Raw genomic sequence first — 24,744 nt, forward strand, 5'->3', positions numbered from 1 at the left:
CTTTGTGCAAGGGGTCACCAGTTCAAAAAGTTTGAGAACGACTGGGTTACACAGGGAAAGAGCAAAGAGAGACACTGAAACAGGCCTGCAGGGGAACTATCCGGGGAGAGGAGTTCCCAGCTCACAAATCTTCCCCGCTCCATTTATTGCCCCATCCCTGGGCTGTATCGCCAGTGCCGAGGACATCACAGATCCCCTGTCTGCCAAGGGTGCTTGCACAGGTAGTTCCTTCCTGCCAGGCCTCTGCCTCACTGAATAATTGCATAAATTAATTGGTGCTCCTCTCCTCCCCCTGCTTCTTTCTGTGACCCTTCTGCCAATTGGAGTCAGCAGCAACATGGCCCAGGGTTCAATATCTTGGGGATCCTTTTTAACAACACAACACAGAACCCGCTCGAGCCCACACCACCCCTGGGTGACTCTAGAGGCAATACTTCCCCTCCCCAGCACCGAGTCTGAGGCTGTGTCTACACTACCAGTGCCAACAATGGGTTCCACTCGACAACGATTCATAGCAGTGTGGCCCGACACACATTCATTTTCATTCTCTGAGTCAGGAAACCCACAAAAGCCTCTTCTTTTGTACTGGGGCAGGCAAAAATAAGGTGACACTAAATTATTCTGATTGCTAAAAGCAGGTTTAGGGGGTTGTGTATTTTTGAAAAAAAAATCAATACTGATCCTTCTAACTAGCAGCATGAGCTAAAGAAAAGAACGTGGACAAACTTTGTCAGTAACGGCTAATATCCTAAATGGGAAATCAGCAGCGGGGAGAGCGTACAGTCTGAATGTGTATGACCCGACCCCAGCCCCCACCCCCACATAGCAGTAGCACTCTCTGTGCATTGGTGTGGTGGCTGAGTGGTTAACCAAGCAGTGACAATCCAAGGAGGTTCCCTGAATCAGTTTCACTCCTGAGGAGGTTCTGCACCAAAAAAATAAAAATTCTGTGCACAATATTTTAAAATTCTGCAAATTTTATTTGCCAATAAATAAATGTGGAGGCTCCAGCATGGTAGAGGGGAGCAGAGGCTCCTGGCTGCACAGAGGTGAGAGATCACTCTACAGTCCCCTCTCTCTTCCAGGGAAACAGACTTAGTGGTGAGGCTGCACCTCTCTGCCGCCTACTCCAGGAGCCCCAAAAAGACTCCCCAAAGCTGCTCATGAGGGGTGCATGACCACTCCTGTGGCTTCCCTCTCAGAAAGTCAGATCAGCGGGCCCTGGGGGCTCCTGCCACTACTACCAGCAGCACAGTGGGGCTAAAACGGATTCCTGCCCACCCTCGCTCTGCAAGGAGCACCACTCCCAGAAGCATCTGGCACGTCCCTGTGGGGTGTGTCTCTCACACGCTGCCCCAGTCCCAAGCGCCAACTCTGCCATTGGAACTGCGGCAATGGGAGCTGCAGGGGTGGTGCCTGTGGGTAGTGGTCCCAGGAGATCCTCCCCAGCCTCCTCCATGTAGAAGTTGCTGCCAGATGTGAATGCAAGTCACTTTCAGGAGCTGCCCAAGATAGGTGTCACACCCCAACACTCTGCCCCAGCCCAGATCCTGCACCCAAACTCCCTCCCAGAACCTGCCACCGCCTCCCTGGCCCATCCCAGAACCTGCACTTCATGTACCCAAACTCCCTCCCAGCACCTTAGGCAGAGGTTGAGGGAGGGGAAGGGGGAAGGGCAGGACTTGGACCCATTCTGGGCATCACCAAACGTTACATAAACCTAGCAACCCTGAACTGGTGCCCCAGTCACTGCACATCTCTCGCCTTCCAGGAGGGGACTCTGTGTGGCAGGGGCTTTATTCCATCCTTTAATCACTGTGGAAGGGTGAACAGGGAGATAATTTGTTCTTTTCTCTGCAGAGCAGACTGCAGGCAACTGGATTATTGCCAGGGCTGTAAATAAAGCCCAAGCTAGCAAAGGACAGTTTCGATCCATTGATCTCTGGGTTATGGGCCCAGCACGCTCCCCCTGCACCACTCTGCTGTTGGGACAGGGGCTTCCTGCAGGATCTATTCCCAGTGTAGCTCCCAAGCGGTGCCCTGGTGAGCTGTGCCCAGGGGATTTAGAGGCTTTAGAGGCAGGTGATTGACACGTGCTGGGCCCCATCTCCCAGGGGATTTAGAGGCTTTAGAGGCAGGTGATTGACACGTGCTGGGTCCCAGCTCCAGCGCTGAACTGACACGTGCTCGCTGCATTCTCAGCCGGGGGCTCCTTGGGCTGATGGTTCAGCAGCACCAGCCCCTGCCCCTGCTTTTCCCCTGGGGAGCCCCAGCCCCTCTCCTGCCCCCTCTGGGCTGAGGGGGGGGTCCCCGCTTCCCCGCCTGTCCCAACCCCCCTGCGAGGGGCCCGGGGGCGGGGGCAGGGCCAGGCCCGAGGAGGAGCCGCCCCTTCCTGCCCCCCCCCCCCCGCCCGGTCCCGCCCCGCCCCTGTGTGCCGGTGTAACGACAGAAACAGTAACCGCTCCAGATTCCCACATTACACCGGCAGCGGGGCAGCGCGGGGCGGGCAGGGCCCAGGGGGCGGGGACACGCGTGGGGTGGACACGCCCCTGCCCCTGCCGGGAGGGGCCGCCCCGAGCTCCCCGCGGCCGCAGCGGGGCTGCCTGGGGCTGCGGGGGGCGAGTGGCCCGGGCGGAGCGGAGCGGCCCCTGCTGCGGGGCCGGGGAGACGGAGCCCGGGAGCGGCTGGGCCAGGAGCTGCAGGAGGGGCCCGGAGCGCGGCTCGGCTGCAGAGCTCGGAGCCCAGGCTGGGCCCGGGAGGGGGAGAGGGAGCCGGGGGGGGGAGGGATCTGGGGTGTCGGAGCCGGGCTGGGGGGTGACTGTGGGGGAGCTTGGGGTGTATTGGGGGGTCAGAACTAGGGGTTGGGGATGTTGGGGGCTCCATGTTCAGATATGGCTCTGCGGGAGCTTTGGGGTGTATTGGGGGGTCAGGACTAGGGGTTGGGGTTGTTGGGGGGCTCCATGTTCAGATATGGCTCTGCGGGAGCTTTGGGGTGTATTGGGGTGGTCAGGACTAGGGGTTGAGGATGTTGGGGGCTCCATGTTCAGATATGGCTCTGCGGGAGCTTTGGGGTGTATTGGGGGGTCAGGACTAGGGGTTGGGGTTGTTGGGGGGCTCCATGTTCAGATATGGCTCTGTGGGAGCATTGGGGTGTATTGGGGGGTCAGGACTAGGGGATGGGGATGTTGGGGGGCTCTATGTTCAGACATGGCTCTGCGGGAGCTTTGGAGTGTATTGGGGGGTCAGGACTAGGGGTTGGGGATGTTGGGGGGCTCCATGTTCAGACATGGCTCTGCGGGAGCTTTGGGGTGTATTGGGGGGTCAGGACTAGGGGATGGGGATGTTGGGGGCTCCATGTTCAGATATGGCTCTGCGGGAGCTTTGGGGTGTATTGGGGGGTCAGGACTAAGGGATGTTGGGGGGCTCCATGTTCAGACATGGCTCTGCGGGAGCTTTGCGGTGTATTGGGGGGTCAGGACTAGGGGATGGGGATGTTGGGGGGCTCCATGTTCAGATATGGCTCTGCGGGAGCTTTGGGATGTATTGAGGGGTCAGGACTAGGGGATGGGGATGTTGGTGGCTCCATGTTCAGATATGGCTCTGCGGAAGCTTTGGGGTATATTGGGGGGTCAGGGCTAGGGGATGGGGATGTTGGGGGGCTCCATGTTCAGACATGGCTCTGCGGGAGCTTTGGGATGTATTGGGGGGTCAGGACTAGGGGATGGGGATGTTGGGGGGCTCCATGTTCAGATATGGCTCTGCGGGAGCTTTGGGGTGTATTGGGGGGTCAGGACTAGGGGATGGGATGTTGGGGGCTCCATGTTCAGACATGGCTCTGCGGGAGCTTTGGGGTGTATTGGGGGGTCAGGACTAGGGGATGGGATGTTGGGGGGCTCCATGTTCAGACATGGCTCTGCAGGAGCTTTGGGGTATATTGGGGGGTCAGGACTAGGGGTTGGGGATGTTGGGGGGCTCCATGTTCAGACATGGCTCTGCGGGAGCTTTGGGGGCTGGAGTGGGGAAAGTGGGGGACTGTCTGAAGTTGGCTGCCTGGGATGTGGGTGAGGCCCCGGGGAGCAGGGGGTTGGGCTGCAGCCCTGTCACTGCAGCCTGGGGCCCTGTGTTTTCTCTGGAAAAGCTTCTTCCTGTTTCACCATCTCCTCTCAGTCTGAGTCCCAGGGACCCTGCACAGGCGACTGCAGGGCAGGAGGGGCCCTGCAATCTGGCAGCTGGGAGGTTTGCAGCAGTTTCTAACCCTCCCTCCCCTGCTTCTTCCAGGAGGTACCACAAAAGTATCTGGCCCCTCTGGGAAAAGAGGGAGAAGCAGCTAAAGCCGAGGAGGAGCGACAAAGTGAGGAGCTGCTGGTAGGTGCCCAGAGACCCCAGCCACTGAGGTTTGCCTGGCATAAGAATGATCTGGTGAATGCAGGGCCCACCCTGCCAGCCTCAGCCAGGGACCCATCCCCACTGGAGTCCAGGGAACCTGCAGGGTCAGACACGGGGATAACATGATGCCCTTAGGGTGCAGGAGGCTGCTGGGCAGGAGAGGGTCAGTCTGTGTTAGCCAGAGTCCCTGCCCACGGACTGTCTGGATGTCACAGTGACCAGGGATCCTTTCTAGCTCCTGGGGGGTTGGGGAGGAAGGAGATGAAATGTGGGCTGCAGAGATGGAGGATTTGGCTCAGTGCAAGTTGATGAGGTTTTGGGGAGAAGTGTCCCTCCTGTTGGTGATGTACAGCTCACCTCGGCCCTGATCCCTCCTCCCTTCCTGGGATAAATGAACTTCCCATCACTCACTGCAAGAGATCTTGTGTTCTGGTAAATAACTCTGCCACCCGCCTCGAGGCGCATTTATGATGTTCCCCATTTACCGAGCAGATGAATTTCGGTGTTGATAAATGCAAAGTAATGCACATAGGAAAAGATAATATCAAATGGACATAAAATGATGGGGTCTAAATTAGCTGTTACCACTCAAAAAAGAGATTTTGGAGTCGCTGTGGATAGTTCTCTGGAAACATCCACTCAATGTGCAGCGCCAGTCAAAAAAGCAAACAGAATGTGGGGAATCATTAGGAAAGGGATAGACAATAAAACAGAAAATATCCTATTGCCTCTATATAAATCCATGGTACCTCTACATCTTGAATACTGTGTGCAGATCTGGTCACCTCATTTCAAAAAAATACATTGGAATTGGAAAAGGCTCAGAGAAGGCCAACAAAATGATGAAGGGTCCAGAACAGCTTCCGTATGAGGAGAGATTTATAAGACTGAGGCTATGGCTACATGCCGCAGCCTTTAGCGACACGTCTGTGCCGCTACAGCCGTGCTGCTAACAGGCACGCAGCGTAGTTGCTGTTTGTCAGCAGGAGAGATGTGCCAGTGTAGACAAAGCCTGAGACTGTTCAGCTTGGAAAAGAGACTACTATTGGGGGGAGGGGAATATGGTAGAGGTCTATAAAATCATGACTTGTGTGGTGAAAGTAAATAAGGAAGTGTTGTTTCTGCCTCATAACATAAGAACTAGGGGTGACTCAGTGAAATGAATAGGCAGCAGATTTAAAACAAACAAAAGGAAGTATTTCTTCACAAAACGCACAGTCAACCTGTGGAACTCCTTGCCAGAGGATGTTGTGAAGCCAAGACACTAACAGGGTTCTAAAAAGAACTGGAGAAGTGCATGGAAGATAGGTCCATTAGTGGCTATTAGCCAGGATGAGCAGGGATGGTGTCCCTAACCTCTGTTTGCCAGAAGCTGGGAATGGGCGGCAGGGGATGATCACTTCATGATTCCCTGCTCTGTTCATTCCCTCTGGGGTACCTGGCATTGGCACTGTCAGAAGACAGGGTACTGGGCTAGATGGACCTTTGGTCTGACTCAGTCTGGCTATTCTTATGTTCTGTGTTCCCCTGTTACTGAGCCGCCCTCTCCCTGTTGCAGAAACAGACGGCAGCCGAGAGGCAGAAGATCATCGGGGAGTGGCAGGAGCTGCGAGGGTGTCTGGAGGAGCAGGAACAGTGTCTGCTGGCCCGGCTGGAAGAGCTAGAGAGAGCCATTGTCCAGAGAAGGGATGAGGGCGTCTGCAGCCTGTCGTGGGAGATTTCCCTGCTCAGCGAGAGGGGAGGAGAGAAGGGGCAGCAGCCGCTGAGCCAACCCCTGCAGGTCAGGCTGTCATTGCAATGATCATACGCAGCATTTCTATAGGCGCTTCTGAGCTCTAGACCCCAAAGCACTTTACAGAGTGGGTTCAGGGGCATTATCCCTATGAGACAAATGGGGAAAGTGAGGCAGAGGGAGGGGCAGAGCCCTGCCCAACGTCACAGAGTGAATCTGGCAGCGGCGCCATGGATGGGTCCTGGGAGTCCTGGATGCTGCAGCCCCAAGACCTTCTCTCCTGGAAATTACTCTCTGCATTGGCACTTGGAGGGTGAAATCCCCTCCACCACGATGCTGAGGTCCCAAGCCAGGCCCAAGGCCCCTCGCACTGCAGGTTAATGGGTTTAGTGGGGCCAGGGGTCTTCTGGATCTCTCAGCACTGGGTGAAATTTGATTCTCAATGCAGAGAAATATCTTCGACCTGTAAAGTGCCTGGGGAGAAGATTCCTGCAGTGGTGACCTGCCCACAGGGTTTGCTGGGGATGCGTAGGGGAAAGTCCCTGGTGAGGGGGGCAGCTGCTCTGGGAATGTCAACCTGAAATTCCCCTATTTCCCAAGGCCTCAGTAGTGACCCCTGCAGAGCAGGAGGCTTCCCCACCCAGGAACCCCCCACTGACAGCCTCCTCTTTCTCTCCCTCTTTAGGGTGTTGGGAGCACTGGGGGCAGGTAAGTCCTGGGCTCCATTTCGCTCCCCCTCATGGGCCGTTAGGTTTGATAACTGCACTGAATAGGAAGCTGCCCCCTGCCCTTGGAGCGTGTGATTCTGTCTCCCCTAGCGGCTGACTCAGGTAGGAGAAGAGCCGTTTACTGTCCGATCGCTAATGAGGTCACAGCAGGGCTGCTAGACACAGGACCAATGGGACAGATCAGGCCCGTCTCCTGGACTGATGTGGCCACGTCATGTATTCCAAGGGTGCAGAATCTCAGCTTTCACATTTGTTAAAGTGAGTTGCTGGCCCTCAGCACCTTCCTAGTGTAAACCGAGACAGCGTTGCCTTGCTGGGGTTGCCAGCAGCCTGAAGCCGTAGCTCTTTGAGAGCGTGAACTCTCCAGTCTCCTGTTAATGTCATCGGGGTGTCAACTGAAATGATGACACTTTGATGTCAACATTGAATGTTCCCTGGTGATCACCTGAGCAGGTGGATCAGGGAGAGGGCGGGAGTGAAACCTTTGCAGGGTGGGAATAGGGGGTTGCTGTAGGGAGGGAAGAACAGAGGAGAGACACAATGACAAGGAAGCAAGAGAGAAATGGAGAAAGGAGGGTGGGAAAGGAAGGGAAGAACCAGCAGGGCCCTACAGGGTGTCCGGGAAGGGTTGTTTTCCTCCCGAGTGACACTGAGTGTGACAGACAAAGACTTGGCAAAATACTAAGAAGTAAAATTTTTTTCTGATACGAAGGGCAGATTCTCCCCTTGTTCCTTGTATATGAGTGTCCCATGGAGAGCAGTGGGTGTTCTGCTGTGAATGGAGCAGGGCACAGAGTCCTAACCTGATGCCCTGGCCACTGGCCGTAACGGACAGGGCAATCTGGCCCTCTCTGCGAAATGAGCTGGACAGCCCAGGGTTACTGCTTCAGCTGAAGGGCTTGAGGGTTTTGGTGTTTAAGGGCCCATGTTCATTCTCTGCTGGAGCCCTGAGCTCTGTCTGTGGCCACTGTCAGCATGTAGGACCTGCCCACTCTTTGGTCTGTGTCTCCTCCCTTTCCACGTAATCCCAGTGCTGGTGGTCCTTGTTCCTGCAGTAAACTAGCATAGGGGGTGGCTCTGCCCCCCACAGAACCAGAGCATCCCTAAGAAAGCTCCTGAACAATGTCTCCGTTCCTTGCTCTAGTGTCTCCCCACTTCCCGTCTCTCTGGGGTGCACAGGGCTGAGGTGACTCGCCATGACAACGACCATCTCAGGCTACAAAGCTCAGATCCAGGTTTCCTGGAGTTTGGGGGTTGCTGGGCTCAGGATCTGGGGCTCAGGCCTATTTCTCACCCCTCCTTTCCCCAGCAGGGAGGACAGGACATTTCGGAAGCTAGAGCCATCGTTTGCGGAGCTGGAGAAGAGACTCAGCGATTTTTCTCTGAAAAGTGCCATGCTGCAGGAGGTGGTGCTGAGATTCAAAGGTGAATTGGAGTCTGGGGGTGGCGTCTCCTCTGGTTAGAGCGACCCTGGCCCTTGGGAGGAGCTGGGGACTCTAGTGATATCACTGATCCTCGGCTCCATCTCACAGCCCAGCTCAGCGAGTCAACCTTCCCCATGGAGCAGCCCTGTGGGGCTGGCTCTGTCTGCAGCGGCTGCCTTGTTGGCCTCTGATCTCTGTCACCATCTCCTAGTTAACAGCAGTTCCATTAATAAGCAATGGGGATTTCTCCATGAATGCGAGGGCCTGAATTCTCACCTCTCCCATCTTCTCCTTCCCCTAGAGACGCTGCAATGGGGGCTGGGGAGCGACACAGGTACGTGTCTGTCTCTGACTGGCCATGGGGAGATTTCAGACCAATAACCATATTAACGACAGGGAATCACAGCCTCCAGCACCTGGAAGCTGTGTAACAATGGGAAGGGATGTTACTTTCTTCTTGCACCACTATATTTTCAACTGACTTGTCTCTTAAATATTTTAGCTCAACAGTATCACATAAGCATTTAAAGTGTTTTTCAGTTTTTTTTAGTACTCATTTTTTTCCTTTGCTTTCTTTAATTATTGCATTTTTAACACTACATTAAATTTAAGAATTTTATTTTGCAGTTTTAGTTGCAGTAATATTAATAGTGTTTTTAATTAAGTTTACATAGTCTGATTTTAAAGCTTTTTTTTAAAGACCACTAAGGTCTTTGACAACTTTTCCTGTGTTTTAGTGGTTGCTTGACACTTTTTGAAAAAAAATACAAAGGCTGAGGTTTTTTTAAACATATTTATTTGAAAGTTTGTTAGTATAGTTAGAGTTTTTAAAAAAAATACAGACTTTTTTTGTTGTGACTCTAAATTGGTAATGTATTCACATTTTTAACCTATAATTATTTTAGTGCACTATTTACCTCTTGTGAGACAGGTTGTAGCTGATTTTTACACTTTAAATAAATAAAACAGCTATTAGCATCTAATTTGGTTAAAACAGCAATTCAATATATATATAACTATTGGCATAACCTGCACTACTTTAAGAATGCAACGTTTGTTTGGTTCTTTTAATTAACTTTTTGCTCTAACCTTTTTTTTTATGCTTACATTATGCCTTACATTAATTTATATTTCTTGGAATGATTTCATTCATTTAAGATAGAATCTTAATTTTTTTTCTCCCAATACATTTCTAGCCATCCCGATGATAATTAATTTCTGGGAAACATCCTCAGCAGAATTATTTGAAGGTGTTGTACCAGACAGTAAAGGCACAGAGGCAGTGGCTTGTGGGAAAGAGGGTAAGTTTCATTACTAATCCTGCTCTTAAAAAGAGGCTCTTTTTAGAAAACTAGTTTAACTTACAAGCACTGAGAGACTTTAAGAAAGTCACTAATTACGGGAGCAATGGGTCCCTTTGGAACATATTTTAACTGACAAGCCCTTAGAGCCTTTCTGAGAAACAGGATAGAACTATGGTCAAAATGAAGTGCAAACTAATGAACGTGCATCACGAGGAGAAAGAGAAGGGAACACAAATTAAAATATAATGAAAACACAGCCTCTCAGAAAGGAACTGTTATCAGTTTAGTAGCAGTGTTGCCATGTCAGGGGTGAGGTGGGAGATGATTTTCTCCCCCCACCCCATCGCTTTTTAAAAGTCCCAAAAGGAATAAAAGTAGGTGGCATAGTTAATTTTTTATTATTTTGTTTACTAATTAAATCCATGTCCCTAAGGCCAAATTTGGCCTAGGTAACTTTGTTGCCACATTTTCTTGTTTACCAAGCAGAGGGCTTAGTACTGGCCCTGAACTACATCATTAGCCCCCTTTTGTTTGGACTAATTTAATTTTCTGTAGTTGGTTGTCTTGCACCTGTGCACGGCAGTCATGGCTGAAAAGAATTTAACCTACTTTTCATCAACTTGTTGCTATAGGGTATTGTAAGATCTTATGAACTTTTGTCCTCTTTTTACAGTGAAGTAAGGCAGAGAGTTCAAAACGTGGGTGTTACTGGAATTAACAGTTCCCAGGGTTGGTCCATGTATGCCATTGCACTGGGCTCATTCACGCTTTGTCCGGGTACCATGTAGCACTCTCTTCCCATGCGTAGTCAATGCCGATACAAAAGAATGCTCTAGGCTTGTGTTTCTCAGCTGGTGGTTTGTGACCCCCGGGGGCTCAGGAAAGGCAGTCAGGAGGCTGTGAGATGTTGAGTATTTCATTATGATCTAAAGCAAAGAAAATCTCACTCCCCCACTCCCCTGTTCATTGAGACCAGTGTTCTCTGTCAGCCTATTGAAATATACAAGTTATATATAGACTCAGCACGGATACATGCTGTATTCTTACTTTTATAGTAAATGTTCAGGGGTCAGAAGAGATTTGGCTTCCAATAAGTGGTGCTTGCTTACTTATCTCAGCTGTGAAATGAGGCTGTTTGCAGCTGTGCACAGTAACCCTTTCATTGCCTGTATCCCAACCAGCGAGACTGAAAGCCCTGCGGTGGTTAGTAGAAATGGGGACGAAGCAGAAAGTTTTGATGCAAACCGGCATTGAGTGCGGTCAGCGATTGCAGGAGAGCAAAGGAACCCAGGGATCGTTGGTCACTAAGTCTCCCAGGCAGAGGGAGGGGAGTGGGGGAAAGAGAAGACAGAAAATGAAGGAGAAATAAGTAGGGGGTTGGAAGTTCACAAGCTCCCAAACCTGCGCACATCCAGTCATAGAGTCTGTCATGGTATAAATCCCCACTCTGAAACTTAGTGTCCAAAAGATGGGGTACCAGCATGAATTCCTCTAAGCTCAATTACCAGCTTAGTACTTGTAGCGCTGCCACCACCAACCAGGAATTCCAGTGCCTGGTACACTCTGGTCCCCCCAGAACCTTGCCCAGGGACCCCCAAGACCCAGACCCTCTGGATCTTAACACAAGGAAAGTATACCCTTTCCCCCACCGTTGCCTCTCCCAGACTTCCCCTCCCTGGGTTACCCTGGAAGATCACTGTGTGATTCAAACTCCTTGAATCTTAAAACAGAGAGGAAAATTCACCTTCCCCCTCCTTCTCTCTCCCCCTCTCAGACTCTCCCTGAGAGAGAAAGTAATCTTAACACAGAGAGAAATTAACCTCTTTTCCCCCCTTCCCTCCTTTCCCCACCCAATTCCCTGGTGAAGCCAGACCCAGTCCACTGTGGTCTCACACCAGAATAAAAGAAAACAATCAGGTTCTTCAACAAGAAAAGCTTTTAATTAAAGAAAGAAAAACAGTAAAAATTATCTTTGTAAATTTAAAATGGAATAGGTACTGGGTCTCTCAGCTATAGACACTGGGATACCCTCCCAACCTAAGTATACAAGTACAAATTAAAATCCTTTCAGCTAAATACAAATTTGAACTCCTTCCAGCCAAATACACATTTGCAAATAAAGAAAACAAACATAAGCCTAACTCGCCTTATCTACCTAGTACTTACTATTCTGAGCACATATAAGAGACTGTATCAGGGAGATTGGAGAGAAACCTGGTTGCTCGTCTGGTCACTCTCAGAACCCAGAGAGAACAGGAACCAAACACTAACAGCACACACAAAAACTTCCCTCTCTCAAGATTTGAAAGTATCCTGTCCCCTGATTGGTCCTCTGGTCTGGTGACAGCCAGGCTCACTGAACTTGTTAACCCTTTACAGGCAAAAGAGACATGAAATACTCCTGTTCTGTTAACCCTTAACTATCTGTTTATGACAGAGTCATAAAGTCTAAGGCCAGAAGGGACCACTGGATCATCTGGTCTGACCTCCTGTCCAGCACTGGCTGCCAGCACCCCCCAGTACCCGCCCACTAAACTCAACAGCTGGAGTGAGACCAAAGTCTTGCAGCCCAGAGGAGACTAGACTGTTATGTGCCCCAGGAAGAGAATAGGAAGGACCGAGGTGCCCCAGTGCCCCAGACCCGTGCAGTGGCAGGGAAATGATTAAGTGAGATATTTCTGGGTGATCCTAGTGAGTGCCCCACACCCCACGCTGCAGAGGAAGATGGAAAAAACCCCAGATCACCTACAACCTGACCCAAGGGGGAAATTTCTTCCCCATCCCACCTATAATGATCAGTTAGACTCTGAGCATGGGAGCACAAAGAGAGAGAGAGAGAGATTCACCCTGCCCAATATCCTGTCTTCTTCTCTGGCTGTTCCTGAAGCTTCAGAGGAAAGAGATAAAAGAACCCTCCAAAAATATATAGGGGGGAAAAATCCCTTCCTGATCCCTAGCAGTTATGGGTGAAACTCTGAAGCATGAGGGTGAGGAACATAATACATAAAATGGAAGTGAGCCCCACTTCATGGTCCACTATTTGTCTCTATTGACCAAGCCTTCCAGCTATCACCAGCAAACTTCATTTAATTTACTGCACCTACACTGGGCAGACTTTGTCCTGTCCCTGCCTCTGCCTGCTCCCCACCGTTGGGGGAGTTGCCCTCAGGGTTTTAAAACTAGCGCAGTGGGTTTAGCACTGGTGGGAAGGGCTGGGTCTGGGCTGTGATAAAGTGATGGAATGTTTTCCCAGCATGTGAGTCAGAAACATTTTGTGCAGGGAAAGGGCCAGGGAAGATCATGACGTGACAAGAACTAAAGGTCCTTCTGAAATCTTCTCTGTCACCCTTCTCACCCTGACAGGCGGCAGAGTAACGCCCACCTTTGGCTCCAGATTGTCCCAGCCTCCCACGGGACAGGGAAGGGAACTGGCTGTAGTGGAGCCAGTCCAGGTAGGGATTATTGCGGGGTGGCTAGTGGGTTCCTGCTGGAGGGGGAGGGGCAGGAAATACTGAGGGCTGGGATCTTTGGGGAAGCTCAGTGTGGAGGTGGGATGGGGGCAGGAAATACTCAGGGTGGAGAAAGGGAGGGGGACAAGGCATGTGACAAACTTGCTGGGAATTGTTTAACCCAAGTCCTGGATTCTAGGAACAGACCCATGGGGTTTGGGGGAGGAAATTACCCTATTTGTGGAATGGGGCTAGTGGGGGAATCCTGGACAGCGCTGGGGAAAACGTATCAGATTCCCAGTGCAAGAACATGAACCTACTGGCCAGAGGCTGCTAGGAGATATAAAAAATGGAAACTAGGTCAGATTACAAAGGATGAATATAGGCAAATAACACAGGAATGCAGAGGCAAGATTAGAAAGGCAAAGGCACAAAATGAGCTCAAACTAGCTATGGGAATAAAGGGAAACAAGAAGACTTTTTATCAATACATTAGAAGCAAGAGGAAGACCAAGGACAGGGTAGGCCCACTGCTCAGTGAGGAGGGGGAAACAGTAATGGGAGACTTGGAAATGGCAGAGATGCTTACTGACTTCTTTGTTTCGGTCTTCACTGAGAAGTCTGAAGGAATGTCTAATATAGTGAATGCTTACGGGAAGAGGATAGGTTTAGAAGATAAGATAAAAAAAGAGCAAGTAAAATATCACTTAGAAAAGTTAGATGCCTGCAAGTCACCAGGGCCTGATGAAATGCATCCTAGAATACTCAAGGAGTTAATAGAGGAGGTATCTGAGCCTCTAGCTATTATCTTTGGGAAATCATGGGAGACAGGAGATTCCAGAAGACTGGAAGGGGGCAAATATAGTGCCCATCTATAAAAAGGGAAATAAAAACAACCCAGGAAACTACAGACCAATTAGTTTAACTTCTGTGCCAGGGAAGATAATGGAGCAGATAATTAAAGAAATCATCTGCAAAACTTGGAAGGTGGTAAGGTGATAGGGAATAGCCAGCATGGATTTTTAAAGAACAAATCGTGTCAAACTAATCTGATCGCATTCTTTGATAGGATAACGAGCCTTGTGGATAAGGGAGAAGCGGTGGATGTGATATACCTGGACTTTAGTAAGGCATTTGATCGGTCTCGCATGATATTCTTATAGATAAACTAGGAAAGTACAATTTAGATGGGGCTACGATGAGGTGGGTGCATAACTGGCTGGATAACCGTACTCAGAGAATAGTTGTTAATGGCTCCCAATCCTGCTGGAAAGGTATAACAAGTGGGGTTCCGCAGGGGTCTGTTTTGGGACCGGCTCTGTTCAATATCTTCATCAACGATTTAGATGTTGACATAGAAAGTACGCTTATTAAGTTTGCGGACGATACCAAACAGGGAGGGATTGCAACTGCTTTGGAGGACAGGGTCAAAATTCAAAACGATCTGGACAAATTGGAGAAATGGTCTGAGGTAAACAGGATGAAGTTCAATAAAGATAAATGCAAAGTGCTCCACTTAGGAAGGAACAATCAGTTTCACACATACAGAATGGGAGGAGACTGTCTAGGAAGGAGTATGGCAGAAAGAGATCTAGGGGTCATAGTGGACCACAAGCTTAATATGAGTCAACGGTGCGATACTGTTGGAAAAAAAGCAAACGTGATTCTGGGATGCATTAACAGGTGTATTGTAAACAAGACACGAGAAGTCATTCTTCCGCTTTCCTCTGCGCTGGTCAGGCCTCAGCTGGAGTATTGTGTCCAGTTCTGGGCACCACGTTTCAAGAAAGATGTGGAGAAACTGGAGAGGGTCCAGAGAAGAGCAACGAGAATGATTAAAGGTCTTGAGAACATGACCTATGAAGGAAGGTTGAAGGAATTGAGTTCGTTTAGTTTGGAAAAGAGAAGACTGAGAGGGGACATAATAGCAGTTTTCAGGTATCTAAAAGGGTGTCATCAGGAGGAGGGGGAAAACTTGTTCACCTTAGCCTCCAATGATAGAACAAGAAGCAATGGGCTTAAACTGCAGCAAGGGAGATTTAGATTGGACATTAGGAGAAAGTTCCTAACTGTCAGGGTAGTTAAACACTGGAATAGATTGCCTAGGGAAGCTGTGGAATCTCCATCTCTGGAGATATTTAAGAGTAGGTTAGATAAATGTCTATTAGGGATGGTCTAGACAGTATTTGGTCCTGCCATGAGGGCAGGGGACTGGACTCGATGACCTCTCGAGGTCCCTTCCAGTCTATGAGTCTATGAGATTGGAAGGAGGGGTGGGAGGTGACCCACCAGTGGGGCTTAGAGTAGATAACCCCTCCCCTTCCTTCCAGCTGCCGGCAATGGGAAATCTGTTGGGATTCCTACTGGGGAGCTGACCCTGGAGCCTGCTGGGGGCCCCATCCCCCGCATCAGCCTCTGGCTTGTAGGTGTGTGATGGATGAGAAGACCCTTCCCCCTCTGTCTGTTGCGGGGGTGAGGGGATCTCTATCTCCCCTCCTGTTTTGCCTCCTGGCTGCTCTGAGCAGGGTGGGGGTGGGACCCTGCTGACTGTGAGCCTGCCAGAGCTACCATTTGATTGGCTCCTCTCCCCCATGAATAGTGGGGCTGTGAGTGGGGCAGCAGGCTGTGAGTGGAGGGCTCTTGCTCTTTCAGGGGCCGATGACCTTTGAGGAGGTGGCTGTGTATTTCACCAGGGAAGAGTGGGCTCTGCTGGACCCCCGTCAAAGAGCCCTCTGCAGAGACGTCATGCAGGAGAACGGTGAGAATGTGACCTCGCTGGGTAAGGATTCCCATCCCCTCCGTTCTTAGAAGGGGAAATGAAGAGTTAAGGTTCACGCCACCCCCACAATGCCTCCTCTGCTCTGCCCTGTCTCAGCAACAGCCCACTGAGTGCATTGAAATGGGGCAGACTAGGTCTCTCAAGGTTCCTGTGCACCTCCCTTCATATCACAGTCACACCTCTGCCAAGCTGCTCCAACTCCTCCCTTCACCATCCAGTTACAGCTACGGCTGACCCAGTGCACACGGCTGGAGGATGTGGAGAAATGCTGGGATTCCCATCTGTGAACACAACACAAACAATGGCACATTCTTAGTCCTTCATAGCTATATTGGAATCATAGATTTTATGGCCAGAAAGGACTATTAGGTCATCTAATCTGACCTCCTATATGACCAGGTCATAGAATTTCATCCAGTTACTGCTGTACTGAGCTGAATACCTTGTGTTGGACTCAATCCGCCCCCAGAAAGGCATCCACTGCGACTTGAAGATTTCAAGAAATGGAGAAACCTCCACTTCCTTTGTTAGTTTGTTAACCTTTGCACCAGACTTACTGAGCCATTCCTAGTGGCTAGTACCAGCTGCAGGGCCAGGGGCAGAATTAAGGTTGCATTTTAGGGGTTGTGTGTATGGTCTGCATGAGAGAGTTTGCCAGCATAATTATATCAATTAAGGATGTGTTCTTTTGCATCCCTAACAAACAGAGCTATGCTGACAAAACTTTGCAGCTCAGAAGAGGCCAGAGTGGATTTTAAAACACTTTCCAAAATTTCAGGGCTGAGAGCAATATTTTAATCAGGGGAAACATCTAAGAGGAACTCCTTCAGAATGCAAACAAAATGCACAATACACCTAGTCTGAAAGTAAACAGTGGTACGGCTCCGACTCAGATGAATGGGTGTAGCTCAGAGGCCGTGGCCACAGCATGTCCTCTTGACCCAACCAACCAATGACTATGAGAGCAGTGTGAGGTTCCTATTCAGGAGTTCTTGGCGGGTAGGGGAAAGGAGAGCAGGGAGCAGTGGGAGTGGAGAAGATGATGGGAGCTAGTGCTTGTGGGGTGCCACAATGTAGGGAAGGCTGAGTGTAGTGGGAGGAAAGGGATAGGTATGTGGAAGACTACAGGGAATCAGGGAGGGATGGGTACCATGGAAGGACGCAGAGGTGAGGAATCAGAGACAGAATCTCCTGGGAACAGGGAGTGTGGTAGTTTGGGGTAGTGGGAGCCTGGGAATGGAGAAAGGTGATGGAGGTCCCAGCAGTGGTGCTGTTGGAGTGGGGGGGATTGGGTAGGAGATGTGGGATACTTGGAAGTGGAAAAGACTGAGGATAGTGGGAAGAGGATGGGGAGTGTTTGGTCCAAGGAGCAGGAAGGATCTGGTGGCAGTGGGAAGGGAAGGTGTCAGGGAGGCAGAGATTTGGGGCCTTCCACTGAGAATGCTTTTGCCATAGTCTCTAATGACCTCTCCCTAAGCAAAGCTCAGAACCAATGCTCCACCCTTATTCTTCTTGACCCGTCAGCCGCCTTTAATACCACTGACCATGGTCGTCGTCTTGACATCTTGTCTGCTTCCTGGTTCTCCTCCTACCTCTGTAACCGCTTCTTCAGCGTGTCCTGAGGAAGATCGTCCTTACCCCTACTCCATTTTTCTGTGGGGGTTTTACAGGGCTCTTGGTCACTTCCTCCGCACTTTATCTCTGGGAAATCTCACCCCCAAACACAAATTCAGCTACTGTCCGTATGCTGATGAATCACAGATCTACCGCTCTACTCCAGACCTGTCTTCCTCTGTCCAAACTGAAATCTCCGCCTCTCTCTGATGACTCCTCATGGATGGCTAGCCATCAACTCAAGCTCAACAGCTCATCAAATGTTGATAACAGAGCTCTTAATCCCCCAAGCCAGCCCCCCATCTCCTTTCTTGCTGTTCAGCCTAGAATTAGCTGATGAAATCTCAGAGCCTCTGGCAATATTTGCAAACTCAGATGACAGAAGGGGTCCCAGAAGACTGGAGAAGGGTTAACATAGTGCCCATCTTTACAAAGGGGAAAAAGGAGAAGCTGGAGCCTAGTCACCCTGACCTCAGTACCAGGGAAGCTACTAGAGCAATGTATAAAACATTCAATTTGCGAATACCCAGAGGATGAAGGGGTAACCGATAGCAGCCAGCATGGATTTACTAGGAACATAGCATGACAAACCAGCCTGATATCCTTCTTTGATAGGGCAGCTGGTTTAGTGGCTAAAATGGACCTGGACTTCAGAAAGGGTTTTGACACAGTCCCATGAGTAAGCTGGAGAAATGCGGGCTCAACAGAACTCCCATTAAGTGGATATATAATTGGTTACACAACCGCAAACAAAGAATAACTATTATTGGAATGAGGTCACATTGCAGGGATTTCTCAAATGGAGTTTCACAGGGATCTGTTTTGTGTCTGTTGCTATTTAACATCTTCATTAATGACCTGGATGTAGGAATAGAGAGCATACTGATCAAATTTGCAGATGACACTAAGCTGGGTGGGCGGTTGTCAACACTTTGGAGGATAGAGCAAAACTTGAAAGAGGTTGTGATAAATTGGTGACCTGGGCTATAGACGTCAATGACATTCAACAAAGACAAGTGTAAGGTGCTACACTTCGGGAAGAAAAACCCAGTGCACAAATCCTGACTGGGAGATAACTGGCATGGCAGCAGCACCGCTGAGAAGGATCTGGAAGTTGTGGTGGATCACAGCCTCAACATGAAGTCAACAGCGTGATGGTAATGCAAAAAGAAGCAAATGCATTAAGAGAAACATAGCATGCAAATCACAGGTGGTGATAGTACTGCTCTACTCAGCACTGGTTAGGCCTCAGGGGGAGTCCTGCATCCAGTTTTGGTCACCAGTGACTAGACAGGATGTAGAGAAACTGGAAAGAATCCAGAGGCAAATGACAAAGATGATCAAAGGGATGGAACACAAACCAGTGAGCAAAGGCTGATGGAATTGGATGTGTTTAGTTTGGAAATGAGTTAATCAGCGATCTTCAAATACTCAAAAGGCTGTGTGAGCATGTGTGGCCGTTCCTCCTGATCTGTCTCAGGACAGGGCTGCAAAGTCTCCAAGCCCAGGCCCTCAGACAGGGTGGGGTAGCAAACAATTAGGGGCGTTGCCCAGGTCAAGCACCAAACAGTCTAGCATCCTTGCTTGGCGGCCAGTCGACCAACACAGGCCTCCTGGCCAAAGGCAGGGTGGCAGGAGGTAGGGGGACCCTGGCCCACCTGTCTCCACTGGGTCCCAGCCCCTGGTCCTAACAGTGGCAGTGTAATCTGCCACTGGATCAGGAGGGGTCCACCACAGCACCCTTACTTAGTGTCAGGCCAGCACTCAGCCAGACGATGGTCTAATTTCCCTGGGCTACTTCCTACAATCCCCAAGGTTTGGTACCTCTGGCCTCCATTTCCCCAGGGATTGGTGGTCTGTGGCAGCCCCATCAGCTCATTGGCACCTCTACTGGCTGGTGATCCTGGGAGCTTTGGCCAGTCCTCTGGTGGCAGCCCTAGTGGGTCCTCAGTGTCCCACTCTGGCAGCGGGTGATAAGCGTCTCTCTCCTTCGGCAGCTCCAGCCCAACTGAGCTGCAGGGCCCCCTCTTGTACTTCTGCTTCCTGTCCTCATCTTCCAGAAGGGTAGAGGTGGCTTTCCTGGCTCTGTAGCCCAACAGGCAGGTTGTGGTCCCTGCTGGTCTTCCCCGCTACAGGCTGCCATACAGAGGATGGAGAACAGTTCTTCTTTCTTGTCACAGAGGGCAGGAGAAGAAGCAGGGGGTTCAAACTACAGCACAGCAGATTTAGATTAAATCTCAGGAACAACTTCCTAACTGGAAGAACAGTAGGACTATGGAACAGACGCCTAGGGCGATGGTGGAAAATTATTCACTGGAGGCTTTCAAAAGGAGGCTGGTTTAGTCACAGCAAATCCTGCACCTTGGCAGGGGGTTAGACTAGATGACCTTTGCAGTCCCTTTTAACTCTATGGTTCTAAGGGGAACCGGGGTTCACCCTTGGAAAAAGCTAAAGCGAGCGTGTCACTCATTAAGGGTATGTCTGCACTGCGTCTGGAAGCTGCCTCCCAGCCAGAGTCCATGCTGACTCACTACAAATAACGATGTAGGCGCTGTTGGTTGGGTTGTAGCTTGGGTTCTAAAGCCAGAGGTTGAGGGGGGTGGGTGGGCTGGATGGTCTGAACTCCAAGCAGAGCGCTAACATCAAAGCAATATCTCCACAGCCATTTTTAATGCACTAGCGTGAGACTCAGCCTGGAAGGCGGCCGACTCCCTGATGCACCTTAGACGTATCCTAAAGAGGGCGGTCCCAAGGGAGACTGTATGAACGTTGGGTCACCTAACCCTGTAAATCCATGACCCAGCCCCCTCCCTTGGCACCCTGTCACCAAGCCTTAGTGAGTCACAACTGAGGATGCCAAATTCAGGACGAACTGCTGAGAAATAGGGCAAACACAACCCAAAACTGGTGGTTATTCTTTTATAAGTTTCAGAGTAGCAGCCATGTTAGTCTGTATCCACAAAAAGAACAGGAGTACTTGTGGCACCTAAGAAACTAACATTTATTTGAGCATAAGCATGCATCCGATAAAGTGGGCTGTAGCCTATGAAAGCTTATGCTCAAATAAATTTCTTAGTCTCTAAGGTGCCACAAGTACTCCTTTTATAAGATAGATCAAACCAGCCACAAAAGTAACTTCTGTTTCACCACACTGGCTAACAAGAAAACATAAAGGCAGTTTTCTCAGGCATTCTGGTTCTTATAACACCACCAAACACACTGAATTCAGAGATGAGTGGTTCTTTACAACCAGTGTCATTAAATGATAGTTTCTTCTGATCCCAAAGGGCCAGCCACTCCCAGGTCAATATACAACTTAAAACTCACCCAAAAATCATGCTGGTGCCAATCCTTTAGTATGTAATATCTAAAGGTTTATTCATAAAAAGAAAGAAAGGTGAGAGTTGGAATTGGCTAAGGGAATCAATTACATCCAGTAATGGCAAAGTTCTTGGTTCAGGGTTATAGCAGTGGTGGAATAAATTGTTGGCTTAAGTCAAGTCTCTGGAGTACATGCACAGCTGCGATGGGTCATTCAGTCCTTTACTCAGAGCTTCAATCTGTAGCAAAGTTCTTCCAGAGGTAAGAAGCAGGATTGAAGACAAAATGGAGGTGTTTCCAAGACCTTTTATAGCTTTTGCCATGCGGAGGGCATCCCATGGTTCTTACTGTGGAAAATTAGAACAACAGGATGGAGTTTGGAGTCACATGGGCAAGTCACATGTTCATGCCCAGTTTCCCAGTCATTGCAGGAGGCCATTACCTAGATTCCAGACAGCACATTTCCATGACTGTCCACTCAGTGTAGATGAGTTTCTCCCGTGATCCGCTGTCAGCCAAGTGTGTCTTGATGAACCACTTAATTTGAAAGTCCCTCCAAGATGTGCTAGCTAGCTGCCTTGTGGGCATTACCCTGTTATGCTTATAAGAAGCATACAGCATCTTTTACAGGGGAAAAGGCAATACACCGCATTTATTGAAAATAGAACAATTCGCATAAGTGTTCAGTCACACATCACACACACAAACACACACACACTGTCCCGCCAGTCAGTGTTACAGTTACCAGTCCAGAGTCTAGATCAACCTAGTGGCCAGCTAGGTTGATCATGGGTAGGAGGAGCTGGGTTCCGTTGGTCATGACACGATGCTCCGGGGAAGCCTTGGCAGGATGAACCCAAAGTTTCATGGCAAGGTACCTTGTTTATATAGTGATTTTCCTTCATTGGGACCAATGAGTTTTGCACTGTCATACTGTATTCAGTTGTTTGACAGTGCTTGTTATCTTAAATTGTCCTTCTCATCCTTTATCTTATTCTTTCATTAAGTCCCTCAGGGAGTTCTCCCAGGCTGGTTTTGATCACAGCTATCTTGTCCTCACTGATAGGTGCCTGTCTCATTTTTAAAATCATCAGTCTGCCCTCCTCTGACATTTCAATAGGAGCGTGTTGCAGCCTCCTGGTGTCCTTGCGTCTTTCTTCAGTTCTTCCCTCATACATATGGTTCAGCGATGACCTTCACACTTATCTCTTAACATGTACATTCCTTATTCACACATAAAACAGAATTAATTTACACAGAACATTTTACACAGGAACATCAAATTGCCATGCAAAAGAAAACAACCATGGCATTCTTTTACTTATTTTAAAATGCTAAACCTACAACAAATTGGTGACCCTCAAAGGTCTGTTACTGCCTTGAAATCAGTCCAGACACAGATTCTGGCTGATGTATCTCTACCCACTGGCCCATTAGCCATTCCTTTCTGTTACTCAAAAAGGGTGGCTGGCAGGATGTGCTCAGATCATACACCAATACACTTAGTGCACGCTACATAATTATTAGTTATCCTTCATTCCAAATTATATAAAATACAAACATAAAATCCTACTACAACATTTGGGGGAAGAGTTTGGGGGAGTTCAGTTCCTGATTTTTATTTGACCTCTCTCCAGTACTTGTTTTGGTTTGGCCTTCCCCTTTCCATCCCTGTCTGAGGTTTCTGTCTCTATCACAGCAGGTGATGCAATGGTACGTGAGAAAGAGGAGCAGAATTCTCTGCAGGAAAATGTTGAGCAAGTGCATAAACACAGAGGATTATCGCAAAGATCGAAAAGGAATGTGTCCAGGAGTCATGAGCAGGGAAACTCCTGTGAGAGTCAGCACCGACCAGAAAAAGAGCAGGGAAACCAGCCAGGGGAGAAAGTGGGTAAATTAATTTCACGAGAAGGAACTCTGAAGGACCTCAAGGAAACCACAACACAGCAGGAAATCCTTATGGAAAAGAGCAAAAATACGTGCACTGAGTGTGGGAAAAACTTACGTGACTATTCAGCCCGTAAAGAGCATCATAGAATCCACACAAGTGAGAAACCCTATGAATGCAGTGAGTGTGGGAAAACCTTCAAGCGCCACTCACATCTTATTTCCCATCAGAGAATCCACACAGGGGAGAAGCCCCATGGATGCAGTGTGTGTGGGAAAACCTTCAGCCGCAGCTCACACCTTATTACCCATCAGAGAATCCACACAGGGGAGAGGCCCTATGAATGCAGTGAGTGTGGGAAAAATTTCACTCACAGATTCAGCCTTATTAATCATCAGAGAATCCACATGGGGGAAAGGCCCTTTAAATGCCATGAGTGTGGAAAATGCTTCATTAACACCTCAACTCTTTCTAAACATCCGAGAATTCACAGAGGGCAGAGGCCCTATGAATGTAGTGAGTGTGGGAAAAACTTCACTCACAGATCAGGCCTTTCTGAACATCAGAGAATCCACACAGAGGAGAGGCCGTATGAATGCAACGAGTGTGGGAAAACTTTCAATCAGAGCTCAAACCTTATTACTCATCAGAGAATCCACACAAGAGAGCGACCCTATGAATGCAGTGAGTGTGGGAAAACCTTCGCTTGGCACTCAGCCCATGTTAGTCATCAGAGAATCTGCCAGGGAGCTCAACACCATAAAAACCTCTAGGGCAGGGCTGCACAACTCGTAAAGCAGTGAGGGCCATATTACTCCAAAGAAAACATCTGAAGGCTGAACTCCCCTCCCCGCTCAGCACCGACAGAACACCACCCCCACCAAAACACACACACACACAGTGCTGCCTGCACTGTGGAAACAAACCCTCCTTCCCCAGTGCCACCCTGCTGAAACAGCTGTGGGCCAAAAAGGAAGATTGGGGGGATACTTTATTAAGAATTTTTCAATTAAAGCAAACTATTTTTTAAATTATTATTTTTTAATGAATCAGGGAAAAATGAAAAAAACACCTGTTTTGTTGAAAGAAAACTTTGTACTTTTCATAATTACCTTGCAAATTTAATGAGAGATATTGCATCTCTTTTGGGCAACAAGCTTGTCATATTCAGGGGTCATATCTGAAGTGGATATTTTCATTATGTCTTCCAAATGGTCGTCAGTCAGAGAAAAACATTGCTTGTTTTTATTCATGTTCGTGGTGGAAAATGATTTTTCACATATGTAGGTGCTTCCGAAAATGCTGAATATTTTCAGTGCAACTTCAATAAGATTCTTTTATTTTTCATCATCCAGACTTTTGTAGAAGTCCCACAGGCTGCTTTCTCTGTGCTTATATCGGTAAACTGCCGAACATTGAAGTTCAGTAACCTCCAAATGCAAATCTACTGACACTTCCTCTGGATCCACAGAAAAGGGATCTTCAATCAGCTTCAACTGGACATCGTCGTCTTTAGACAAAGTAAGTCTTCTGTCAAATTCTTCAATCAAAAGATTGATGTGCTTTGCATATTTTTCTCCTAACTCAGCGTGTTTGTGCTGAGGGATACACTGTGCACAAGTGGGAAAGTGACACATTTCACCTTTTGACAGCCGACTTCTGAAAAGTTTCAATTTCATTTTGAAAGCTTTCACTGCTGCACACATTTGAAATATAAGTTGATTTTTTCCCTCTGAAGTTGAATGTTGAGATCATTCAGGTGTGCTGTAATATCACAAAAGAAAAAGAGATCTTGATTCCAGGACTCATTTTCAAGCTCTGGGAATTTTATTGGCCCATTTTCTACGAATTTTGCTACCTCCTCTTTCAAAGGAATGAAACGGCGGAGCACTTTTCCTCGACTCAACCACCTCACTTCCGTATGACTGCACTCAGTGTTTACCTCTTCAAGAAGGGCTCAAAATGTCCTATGTTTTAGTCCTCTATAACGGATGTAGTTTACAATGGAAACTATCATTGACATTACATGCTCAGATTTTAAGACTTTCTACACAAAACCTGCTGATGTAAATGCAGTGATGTTTGGTTATTTGTCTCCCAATAAATTCTTCAAGAAGAG

At 48.9% G+C, this 24,744-nt stretch overlaps 2 protein-coding genes across 2 annotated transcripts in view; both read left to right on the forward strand.

Moving 5' to 3' along the window:
• The window catches only part of LOC127040993 (zinc finger protein 436-like), a 563,752-nt gene that overhangs the window by 510,844 nt on the left and 28,164 nt on the right, over positions 1-24,744 (forward strand). The gene's annotated exons all lie outside the window — the stretch shown is intronic.
• Positions 4,041-24,550, forward strand: LOC127040988 (zinc finger protein 3-like). Its single transcript, XM_050935503.1, has 10 exons — positions 4,041-4,365; positions 5,945-6,166; positions 6,804-6,826; positions 8,159-8,271; positions 8,572-8,604; positions 9,467-9,571; positions 12,938-13,026; positions 15,676-15,802; positions 22,437-23,141; positions 24,498-24,550. Exons 4-10 carry the CDS (start codon positions 8,241-8,243, stop codon positions 24,548-24,550), a joined length of 1,143 nt encoding a protein of 380 aa, XP_050791460.1. The 5' UTR covers positions 4,041-4,365; positions 5,945-6,166; positions 6,804-6,826; positions 8,159-8,240.

The sequence above is a fragment of the Gopherus flavomarginatus genome (assembly GCF_025201925.1).
Source record: "Gopherus flavomarginatus isolate rGopFla2 chromosome 13 unlocalized genomic scaffold, rGopFla2.mat.asm SUPER_13_unloc_1, whole genome shotgun sequence".
NCBI classification, from domain to species: domain Eukaryota; kingdom Metazoa; phylum Chordata; order Testudines; family Testudinidae; genus Gopherus; species Gopherus flavomarginatus.

Bases quoted from the DNA above. Each gene is read 5' to 3' on its own strand.
- LOC127040988 (XM_050935503.1), top strand. From the start codon at position 8,241: ATGCTGCAGGAGGTGGTGCTGAGATTCAAAG. The intron at 13,027-15,675 runs GTAGGGATTATT...TTGCTCTTTCAG, and splicing joins CTGTAGTGGAGCCAGTCCAG to GGGCCGATGACCTTTGAGGA. The intron at 15,803-22,436 runs GTAAGGATTCCC...TCTCTATCACAG, and splicing joins TGAGAATGTGACCTCGCTGG to CAGGTGATGCAATGGTACGT.